Source organism: Penicillium canariense (genome assembly GCF_028826845.1).
Source record: "Penicillium canariense strain IBT 26290 chromosome Unknown utg000001l_segment0_segment0, whole genome shotgun sequence".
Taxonomy (NCBI): Eukaryota; Fungi; Ascomycota; class Eurotiomycetes; order Eurotiales; family Aspergillaceae; genus Penicillium; species Penicillium canariense.
In genome coordinates, this window is record NW_026622728.1 from 5427911 (window position 1) to 5439237 (window position 11327).

Sequence of the window (11327 nt, forward strand, 5' to 3'; positions counted from 1 at the left end):
CCCCCCGGGCCATCGCCTGCGCCTTTCTTACTTCTTCCCTTCTCTGGACCCTGAACTCTGGACCCCTCCCAGCCAAGCACCCTCCCCCTCCGACAATGTCGCTCGACATTATCACCAACGCCCTGCGACGCATCTGCCTTCCGCAGTCCCAGCAGGACCGGCTCAACCTCGCCCTCGGCACCGCCGCCGTACTAGGCAGCACATTCCTACTGCCTGCCGCGTATCGTGACTACCGCACCTTCAAGAGCTATGGCCCTGGCGGGGTACCCGACAATGTGATTGGGTGGATGACGGTGCGCGCGCTGTTCCAACCGTTTGGGAGCGAGATGCTGAGCACCGATGTCTATGTGCGCCGGATCGATGCAGCGGAGGGGCATGGGAGGGGCGACGACGGGTACTTGAATCTATCGACAGCGCAGCTGGAGTTGAGGAAGCAAGACGGCCGGCCCGAGGTGGGACCGCATGTTGTGCCACAGCGACAGTTGACCCAGGTCCCCGATGAGGATGTTATGGAGGTTCGTTGGGGCCGTGTTGTGTGTGTCGCGTGAAGAGGAAGATGGAATGGGCTAATTGGGGCTCCATGCAGAAATTCCGGTCAAGATTCCACTCCTTCGGTTTGCGCAACTACCACCTGGTCAAGTTCCAGCAATCCAATATCGAAAAATATGCCGACGCGATCTTTCTGGCCGACCACCTCCCCATCACCGATCTCGCGACGACCATGCAGGGCGAGATTGCGCATGTCCACTGCGACAATGATCACTCAGCGCATGTTGTTATGGCACCGGCGGATTGTATGTTTCCTCTCTCTCTCTTCCCCCCTCCCTCTATGGCTATGCGGTGCTTCATTTCCCAGCACGTGGGTTCTATAGTATCTGATGTTCATCCTATCTAGGCAAGAAAATCATTGAGGCAGGCTGGGGCCAGCGCCACGCTTTCTCCGGGACCTCCGCCATGACCTTCCTCAGCCTCGGTACACTGCCCGATTTCCCAGCCGAGTATATCCTGATCTATGCCCCGCGCAATGATGCGGAGATTGAGACCGTCATGGAGATTCTGTCTGCCTCGATCAAGTTCATGACAGGACGGGAGGATGTTCGATGACCTGCACTGCAAAATACATTTGATGCGGGTGTTGCTTGATTTTAGATGGCGGTGTCTTCGTTTTCTCCGTTTACTTATACCCCACTCGACGAATGCGATGACTTGAGACGATCAACATGTACTATGAATCAGACACAAACTGCGATTTTGTCACTGCAGATCCCAATCCCAAGTTGTAAAATGAAGCTCAACTGAGTCCGGAGTAGACTAGTTCGATCGTGACCTCCTATCCATAGGTCCCGTGGATTCTATTGAGACAATTGATCCATGTTCTCACCTCTCAGATGATGTTGTCCTGCGTCTCCCGTCGAGGCAAAATGCGATATAGTATCCGGCTGATGCCTAGTCTTGATCTAGAACTGCATATTACATGGCACATGGCATCCTTTTCTCCATTCCGCAGGTCACTATGATCAGCCCCACCGGCTCGCTCGCGTTGGACACCATCACCAAATCACCCAGGATCTATACCTCCCATCCCCACCGGCAATCTTAGGGACAAACATCATGGGAATCTCGGCCACTCCGTACGTGGATACATGAGACTGCACTCGTAGACCCACCACGGGCATTATTTCCATCCCGCCGGGGCACGGCTCGAAATTGAAGGCCGTCTGTTGACGCAGTGGCGAAGATGTGGCTGACTGCTGACTGCTGACTGCTGACTGAAGGCTCAAACCTGTTTCTCCACAAACCAGGGCCCTTGAATGCGATATACCTAGGTAGCCGCTATCGCAGAACGTGTCTTGAAGTAATATGAATATGATCGTCCATCTGCATGCCGCGGGGCGACCATGCATTTCAGCTCCATTGTCGATCTATGATCAACGTCACATCCTCGGGTTTGGCCATAGAATTTTGCGCCATCGTATTGTCAGCCATCAGTGGCGCAGGAAAGCGGAAGGCAGATTTCTGTTAGTCAAGAATGGAGTCCATGCCTGGAACATTGCCATAGCCTAGACAGAGCGGGTGACATATACTTCCAATCTGGAGCCCCATCCTCCATCACACAAGCAGATTCTCCCACAGACCGCCGGGTCAATGACTGTTTCCAAAGTGAATACCGCAATACATCCACAGCAATAATTTGAAACTGGAAGGACTGCTAGGAGAAAGTGCCCGGAAAAGTTATTTATAGATCGGGAGCATTCGATGTGACATTAGTACCACGACAGTCTCAGCTTTTTCTTCATATGAAGGGCACTGAGCCCGCTATGGTAGGCAATGGTAGGCAATCAGGACGGCGTACTCCGTTCTCCGTCCGTATTCCATCATGAGGGGCGTCCCCGTCCCTCCGTCCAGAGGGGGAAGGAGAAGAGAAGTGGGCTGGGGCTGGGGACCCGACGGAGTGGTACGCTAAATGAATTTCTCATTATTCCTTTTCTTTTGTTCTTCGTCCCTTTAGTGTTCAGGACGGAGTCTCTAAAAGCTACAATCTAAACATTACAACTCTCATTTCTCCTTCCTGCTGGTAATAGCCCTGCCTCGGTGGCACTGGTGAGCAGGTTTCTAGGACTGGAGGCCGTAGTTGGGTCGTGAGAAGGGGAAAAAAACAAAGGAAGTACTCCGTACTCCGCTGTTGCAAGAGGAATAGGTGGCTGGTTTGGCGGGCCTGCAGTGCCAAGCCGATGTAGTCGTGCTAGCGGGGGTTGCGCAAATCGATCGTTTCGTCCCATCTCTTGTCCTCTCCCCAGGGCTTTGGGACAGACGTGTGTTGCCACGGATGGCTAGCCTTAATTGTGATCATTAGCGGTCGGATTGAATTTATGTTCCTTGTTATTCACTAGCGATCACTACTGGTTACAGGTTAAAGATTACGGGTTACGGGTTACGGTCGTTATGATGATTGTTGATTATTCTTATCACGGTGGCGTGGTGTTGAGGGTGGGATCTATACACATTTCAGGAAAACCCGTCGCGAGCAGATCTCACCAGGCCGAGGTAGAACCGAGGGCTTTGACCGAGAGTAGAGTGCGAGTCCCACAACTTGGGAGACAACCAAACACCCACCAGTAAGCCGCCCGGAAGCTCCTCCGTCCCCCCTCCCTACTCCCGCCCCTAAACCTTGTGCGTCGACCCAACGGGCCTAACCGCCCCTCGTCCCCGATGAGGGACGGCCTGTCTTCCCGAGAGTTGAACCATGGCTCTGGGTTCCGTCGCCAACGGCCGCTCAACCCCCCGGACGGGTATGGAGGTCAGCCGAGCTGGATTGGCATACATGCATTAGTACTCCGTCCATCGAATGCTAGACATTCAAGGCTGTTTTCCCCCTCGTCTGTCGGGCGCCGCAGACCCGGCACACTGGATGCGCGGTCTTCGGGAACGTCCCTCTCGTGCCCCATGGGCCGTGCATGAACCTCCTGCGACGGCTGCAAGGCATCCCGGCTATGACTCGAATGAACCAACACCACATGGAAGAAATTTCCCAGAGTTGGCGTGGGCCCTGCCTGATATGGCCAAAGGGCACTTGTGAACCTAAAACTAGGGCCAGGGCCACCCTGTCGTTGCCTCCGTTAGGACGGAGACTTTCCACTTTCCACGGTAACAGGTAACAATCCCGGCGCCCACCCTGTTGGAGGCAATGCGGGTACTGGAATACTGATTCATTATGTCGCCCCTCGTAAAGGTTGATCACGATGGACATAGACTGTCCCGTTGAGGCGCATGTGGCGGCCATGGACACACTGGTGGAACTGGAGTTGTGGTCTGCGTCTCAGGTTTAGACTCGCGTTTTTTCCCTTTTTTTCTCTTTCTATCTTTCTTTCTTTTTGTTTGGTGAAATTTCCTGTTGCCAGTCGGCGCACTCAGAGCGTAGTCCTTGTGCATCGGTCGCCCGGAACCGGAATCCAGGAAGGGTGAGGTTGAGACTGCTTAGCTCGGTTGCCCACTTCAACGAGTTTCGTGGATACCCGAGGGACTGGGAAGAGGTGGACACCCGCCCCAGAAGGAAGAAAAAGGGAATCCACACCTCCACGACAGCCCGCGAGGACTCCGGATGGAGGCTTTATCCACTCAGCCATTCCTTCCTGCATCGATTTCAGCTGTGCCATTTGGGCAGAATAGAGAGTCCTGTCCGCTGATCATGGTTCGCATCTGGTTGGTACTTTTGCCACTATTCAGACCAGAGGGAGGATTGGGGTATGTATCCATCCACGTAGCAAATCTGCACCGCAAGAGCCGGCCCACCAGCCTCCTATCGCCCGCACCACCCCTCCCCGAGCCCAGCAAGACAAGCGGTGTAGAGAGGGAAGGGGAAAACGGGATCAACAATAGGCAAATCTGAACCCACCAGCAGAGTCCCGAGGGGACGGAGCCCAACGAGGATAGTGCTGATCGTGGGCTGGGCCTGAGGACCGTCCAACCCCACGCCGTGTGGGAGGGGGTCTGACATCGTGGCCATCATGGCCATCGTGGCCTAGCAGACTTCGAGCACCCAGCTGAACAAGCCACCTTGGCACCGTGTTACTGCATGCACATTGGCCGCCGGGCGGAACGGGACCACCCCGACGCGTGTGACGATGTTGTAAATCTGTCACCGGGTCGCCGGTCCAATTGCTGCTTGTTGGTTTGACTGACAGCGGGAGCTGGCGAAGATCCATTCCCGCCCCTTGGGAATCCGCAATGCAGGGCTGTCGGGCTCTGCGTTGCCGCACAGGTCGGTTGGTTGCCCACTGTCGGGCTGCATGATCTTTGATCTTCCAGTAATTTTCTGTCCTCATTCTCTTCTCCGTTTCGCTATTTGCGCATAATCTGGTGCGGCCGCTCCGACTCAAGGACCATCGAATAGTAGTAATAGTAGAAGGCAGAAGAGGAGTATTTCTCCATTTCCAAGTGACTTCCAGATCGTGATTTGGTTCACGCTTCGTTTTGCGTGTCTCCGTCACACTCGTGGCCGATAAATCTCTTACATCATGGCCGTCCGCGGTAGAAGAGACGGTGAATAACTGTGGGATGCCGCATCCACGTCGTATCGAAGGTGAAAAGGCAAGCAATATAATTGTTTTTCCGGAACGTCGCGCCTCAACCGCTGGACGTCATCGGGCCACAGCCATCCTAGCCACAGGTACATGCGGTATGACGGGGCTGGGGACATGCGTAGCGGCGTAAAAAAAAAGGCCTGAATTTCGCTCGATCCACACTGTCGGGCGCTCTTGGACCCCAGCGGCCATAAGTAGGTCAGTGGTCATATGCGAAAGCGAACTGTGCAATCGCTGACAGCACTGCCACCTTGGCTCAAGGTTTGTTAGCCTGGCCTTAAGCAGCAGAACGGGAGTGAGTCTATCCTGATACTGGGTATCCTGGCGTGCCAGCGTTGTGTTCGTGAACCACTCCTCGGTTACTGAACCGACCCGCCCATTTTGCCCTGCTGCATCCTTGGCTCGATGTACATTCCCAAACAACCCCCCCTTCATGGTAGAGAAAAGGAGTACCTTCACGCATGTCCCAATTGAGCAATAGTCCACATCGGTCAGGGATATGATCTGAGACTCCCGTCGGAGAGATTCTGAGGAACCATAGGAGCGTTTCGGAGGGGGTTAGAAAAGCCGCGTTGATCGTTTTCGGGCATTGCTTCACAACAGGCGCCATTAGGAGCTGAAGAACTCCGCTGTTCAATCCCCAAGCCCGGGCTGTCATGCGAGAGAGATTTCTGGCACTCAAAAAAGCAATGTTCCTCAGTGTTCGTTCGTTGACCTGGGCAGACTAGGCTCGCCGTGCAATTCGTACCATTTTGCGCGTGCCTGGTATGACTGGGGCCGCTCATACAAACTCTTGACAGGCGCGTCCACGAAGCGTGGATGATCCTCGAGCCGCCATCTTGTCCGAAGAGTGCCGTTGCCGCCGGACATCCTCCTCCTTTCTTCCAACAGCACCCGATCGCATCCATAAAAATCGGACCACTTGAATTCCTCCTCCCCCTCTGGTACTATAAATTGACGAGCCCTCTTGACCCGGAGAATACCGCCCCGCCCTTCAGCAAACGGGCCAAACGCATTTCGATATACCAGCGGAGACTGCTCTTTTCGTCCACATTCGACACGAGGGACCAAAAATTACAATGACGTACTGGAGTGCCCATTCTGATTGCTTGTCCAACCCGCAAAGATACACGAAGGCTAATCCGGTATTCTTCCATCTTCAAGGAGTCCAGATTCACAAACGGTAGAGTTGGGCCGCGAGTTCCTTGATACTGTCATCGTTCAAGGCCGTGAATACCAGAAATACTCGACTGACAACCGCATATATTTCGGACCGGTCGACGAGGTAAAGGGAACGAACGGGTTCTCCATCGTATTCGTCACTGACAACCAGAGCAGGAGGAAGCGCAGCGTCTTGATCACCAACACCGGGTTTTCCAGAGGCTTTTCGATGATCGACTGATCTTTCCACCCGTCCACCGATTGCGAAGGGTACTGGATTGCGGCCACGGGGCCGCATCGTGGGCAATAGAGGTTGCAGAGCAGTATCCAAATTGCGAAGTGAGCTGTCCGCTGGTTCCAAGTCCGATGTTTTCCTGACAGTTGTTGCTCAAGGTTATTGGCGTAGATATTGCCCCGCACATGAGCCCAGACGATGTGCCTGCCAATTTGTGGCTCCAGGCGAGTGAACCTTCTCCTTTCTCCTTGAACCCTCCAACGAGATGTCGCTTGGGGGAATGACCAATGCCCGACTCATGTCACAGGTCTCATCGAAAGCGTAATGATCCATAAAGGCTCATCACCACAGTGGCCGGTGTGATTCTGGGGGCGCGAGGTCTTGGGAGGACGGTCGCTAACAGTTGGCAACCTGTAGGTCGACGACCTGAACCAAAGATTCACTTTTCCTCCCAACCACTTCGACCTTGTCCACTCTCGACTCCTTGCGACCGGTATCCACCGTTCTCGATGGCCATCCTACATCCGCGACATCGTCAGGTGCGGAACATTCCCAAGCGGCTGGAGCGCCACCCAACCCATCCCAGACCGCATAACCCCTTAGTCAAATCTTCCGGTACCAATGGCTGACTACTGCTTCAAGGGTTTTGAGGCCGGGAGGATGGGTCCAGATGACCGAAATGTATTTCAACGTGCAATCCGACAACGGCTCGCTGACCGATCAACATGCTTTGCGAAGATGGAGCACTCAGTACATGCGTGCACTGGAAGACCGGAAAGAGCTTCGAATTGGATCCAGGCTGCGCAGCTATTTCACGGAGTCGGGGTTGGTGGAGGTTGACACAAAGATGATACCCCTCCCACTGTCGGCATGGTCGAGTGGTCAGTTCTCGCTGCCGTCCCCTTGAGACAGGGGAAATCAATACTGACAGTGGTCCAGATCCCAGGATGCGAGAGATCGGCCATTATAACAGCGAGAACATCCAGCAACTCCTTCGATCACTAGCGTTGTACCCTCTCACCCACCGGTTGCACATGTCCCCACAGAGTTTTGATAGACTGGTGGAGCAGGCCCAGGAGGAGGCTCGGAGTCACTCATTAAAGGCATATTTCCCACTGTACGTGTACTCCCACCAAGGTTTTCCGCGATATGCTCTGACATGGCACAGGTACGTCTGCATTGGCCGGAAGCGACAGTGAGCCAGGCTTGGTCACCTCGTATTCCCCGGAGGGATCCGCACGCCTCATCGGCTCATCGGGTGCAATCCGGTATAATAAGCCCAGGGAGCCGTTTCGACAATGCTCAGCGTCGCACTCGCACTCGCTCCCGCACACCCATGTTGACTCGGGTACAAGGGCAGTCTTTCGCTTTCTCATCGCATAGACATATCGAATTAGCCAAAACCGGCTCGTCAAACAAGTTCTCTTTGATCACATTTATCCCTTACCGGGCTACCTGTATTGGCTTGTTCCTCTAGGGGGATGTTGGTCGCCTGGTTGCCATCTGATGATGAGGCCCAAGACGCATTCGGAGCGATTGATGATGGGGGGTGAGGGTCGCACAGAAGCGTCGCAAGAAGCAGGCTGATGTACACAAGACCAGTTGTAGTTCACTTCACTCACCATGCGCAGCCTATTCTGGGTGTGCAATTTGTGCTGCTGGAATCTGCGGCAGTAAATTATGCCCAAAGCGCTAGATTGAGCGGATGGTGGCCCCGAGCGGATCGGGAGGATCGGTCACCAAGCAGATCGGATCTGAGGACCACGCTAACACCGTCATGACGACCTCAATAATCCAATCCTGTGAGCTGGGTGGCAGAGCCTGAATCAACCCGTCTTGGAGGTCCAATGTGCTGTCTCTTTAGAGCTCATGGAAAGTCGGTCGTCGAATTAAGCCTCCCGCGGGAGCTCAACCCGACCATACCATATCTCCATGGGATCCGAGAGCACGGCTCGGCAAACCGGCGTGGAATTCGAGGAAAACCATCAAGCGAGATGCAGTCGGTTTTGGAAGACAATGGATCGAGAGACCATGCGGGCTAAGCGAGCGAGGAGAAGAGGGGGTTCCAGACCCAAACTGTCGGGAACGAGGCCACCGGGGGAACCTTAAGTCCTTAAACCCACGATCCGCCCGTTGAGCGCCGGCCTGCATATGAGATCAGATACAGATACCCATTGGCATGATTCTCACGGGAACATTTCTCCCCGGATCCCTGTCGATGGCTACCCAAGGAGCCCAAGGAGCATCAAAAGGACGAACTCGAAGTAAGCCCATTGCCAGACAAACCACCTGGTCTGACCGAGTCTACGCTGTAACTTCCCATTCCCAAGCACGCGTCCTTGCCGGACAGGGAAGCCCGCTCAGACTCTTGGCCATTTCGTGGAATGTAACTAATCTGTTTACAGATAATACCACCTGAAAGGGATGCCATGAGCCGGGGGATGCCATATTACGCAGCATTACTCTGCGTAAACGAGCTATAGAGCCAACACGGGATGGAAGTGAGGCGAGTGAGGCGAGCCAGGCCTGGTGAGTGACAGTAGACCTACCAGGGCCGAGAGAAAAGCGAGCTTGGGGCCGACCAAGGCCCGGACTCAGGAGAGGCTTCCCCGGTCCAAAGGCCCGGGATCAAGCGCCCTATTAGAGCTCGTGCCGGAATGCACTTGGACCCAAGAAGATTGAGATGCGCGCTGGTAGCCCTGATATCCGCGCGGAAGACTATGGACCCATTTCAACGGCGCATCACCCTGGCTCGTTCTTGTCAGGTTGATTGCCTCCCAGTGTGCCTGGTGTGCCTGGTGTGCCCTGTCTTCCTGGCTCCCGACTGTTTACTGGGTCCAGGCCTACCCGAAACTATCTCTGGGGCCCGGATTGTGACGGGTCTCCCGCCCAGGGGTTCCGAAATGGCAAGTTAGGAGGTCAGGAATCAGGGCTGGAAGGCGTTCAATCCCAATTGCCAATGCTAGACATCGACACAATGGAATGGATATTTGAGTTTTTTTTTTGTGTTTGTTTTGGTGTGCTGAGCATGTTTTTACTGGATGATCTGAGGGATCAATTGCGAGGCGTGATAGGAGACATAAGCATCAACAATTTCTGTAGAAGAGACCAGTCAGCTAGGCTCGCATGTAACAGAAAATAGAAACAAATAGTCCAACATTTATTTCGTTGGCCTTGTGAAATCAGCAATCAGTCACAGTCACTGCTATCATAAAATAAACCTGTCAACCACGATCTAGTTAGTTACGCAAAATTGCGCCTGAAATACAAGGCATCAAGGATATCCTGTTTAGGAAAGGCGGCGGGCGGGGAGAAAAAAAGTTGGCGCGGATTTTCATTGAGCTGCGGACCATCACCAACCATTCTTGTCGGACACCAGCCACAATGCCGTCGACCTACAAGAGGGATAAGCCGTGGGATACGGATGATATCGACAAATGGAAGGTATGCTGGACCTCATGTATCCTTCCAAATTTCCTTTTCTTGCTGACTTGTTGTCTGTGAAACAGATCGACGAATTCAAGCCGGAAGACAATGTCGCCGGAAACTTCGTCGAGGAGTCCTCGTTCATGACTCTCTTCCCGAAATACCGCGAACAATACCTGAAGGAAGCGTGGCCTGGAGTCACCAGAGCGTTGGAAAAAATGGGTATTGCCTGCACACTCGATTTGGTGGAGGGCAGCATGACGGTGAAAACAACCCGGAAGACCTACGACCCTGCCGCGATCCTGAAGGCGCGCGATCTGATCAAGCTGCTTGCGCGAAGCGTTCCCGTTACTCAAGCCATGAAAATTCTTGAGGATGGAGTGGCTTGCGACATCATCAAGATTCGCAACCAGGTGCGGAGCAAGGAGCGATTCGTGAAACGCCGACAGAGGATCCTGGGCCCCAACGGCTCTACCCTCAAGGCTCTGGAACTTCTGACCAGCACATATATCCTGGTGCAGGGAAACACGGTGTCAGTCATGGGCCCCTTCAAGGGCCTGAAGGAGGTGCGACGGATCGTGGACGACTGCATGGCGAACATCCACCCGATCTATTACATCAAGGAACTGATGATTAAGCGCGAGCTGGCAAAAGATCCCACGCTTGCCAACGAGTCATGGGACCGATTCCTGCCGAACTTCAAGAAGCGCACGCTTTCCAAGCGCCGTGTTCCTTTCAAGGTCACCGACAAGGCGAAGAAGGTGTACACCCCCTTCCCGCCTGCGCCCGAGAAGAGCAAGGTCGATTTGCAGATCGAGTCCGGCGAGTATTTCCTTTCCAAGGAGGCCAAGGACCGCGCACACAAGGAGGAGGTGGTCGAGCGCCAGCGCGTGAAGCGCGAGGAGAAGATGCGCGAACGGGAGAAGGATTTCATTGCGCCCGAAGAGCACACCCCTGCCGACATCGACAGCGAGAAGAAGAAAAAGAAGGAGAAGAAAGAGAAGAAGGAGAAGAGCAAGCGCAAGCGCGAGGCCGAGGCCGATGGAGAGGATGCTGCCGAGCGCAAGGAGAAGAAGAAAAAGAAGAAGAGCAAGTCCAAGGAGGTGTCCTCCGACGCGGAGTAAGACACTCGCCGCGTTTACGTTGTTTGGATTTTGGCGCTTCTGGCAGAGCATGGGTCTGGCGTTTAACTATATTCTTCTTGTTCCTTCCTTCCCTTGTGCCTTCCAAATGGCCTGTTTACTACTTTCAAATGATCAATACCAAGCAGGTACTTTCTTTGCCGCCATAGTGATGATAAAAGGTCCTTCCATGAATTCTCGGGTAAAGTTAGGAGAAGCTAAATCTGCAAGATAAGACGCGAACATCTCCACTAGCTCTGACTTGGGTCTTTGGAAATAAAAACGACGATGAGTGGAAGTTCG

General features: G+C 53.9%; 3 protein-coding genes across 3 annotated transcripts; all 3 read left to right on the forward strand.

Annotated features, from left to right (window-relative positions):
- Positions 1-95: 95 nt before the first annotated feature.
- On the forward strand, positions 96-1104 carry N7482_001836 (uncharacterized protein; the record flags this gene model as incomplete). The annotated part of the gene is made up of 3 exons (XM_056683961.1): positions 96-515; positions 587-794; positions 896-1104. 3 exons carry the CDS (start codon positions 96-98, stop codon positions 1102-1104), a joined length of 837 nt encoding a protein of 278 aa, XP_056547567.1.
- A 5056-nt stretch (positions 1105-6160) lies between these two features.
- N7482_001837 (class I SAM-dependent methyltransferase) lies at positions 6161-7676 on the forward strand (the record flags this gene model as incomplete). The annotated part of the gene is given in 8 exon segments (XM_056683962.1): positions 6161-6165; positions 6246-6452; positions 6464-6581; positions 6624-6677; positions 6895-7016; positions 7120-7341; positions 7424-7594; positions 7646-7676. The coding sequence occupies 8 exon segments, from the start codon at positions 6161-6163 to the stop codon at positions 7674-7676; spliced, it is 930 nt and encodes a 309-aa protein (XP_056547568.1).
- Positions 7677-9861: 2185 nt separating this feature from the next.
- On the forward strand, positions 9862-11027 carry N7482_001838 (KRR1 small subunit processome component; the record flags this gene model as incomplete). The annotated part of the gene is made up of 2 exons (XM_056683963.1): positions 9862-9921; positions 9987-11027. 2 exons carry the CDS (start codon positions 9862-9864, stop codon positions 11025-11027), a joined length of 1101 nt encoding a protein of 366 aa, XP_056547569.1.
- Positions 11028-11327: the final 300 nt, after the last annotated feature.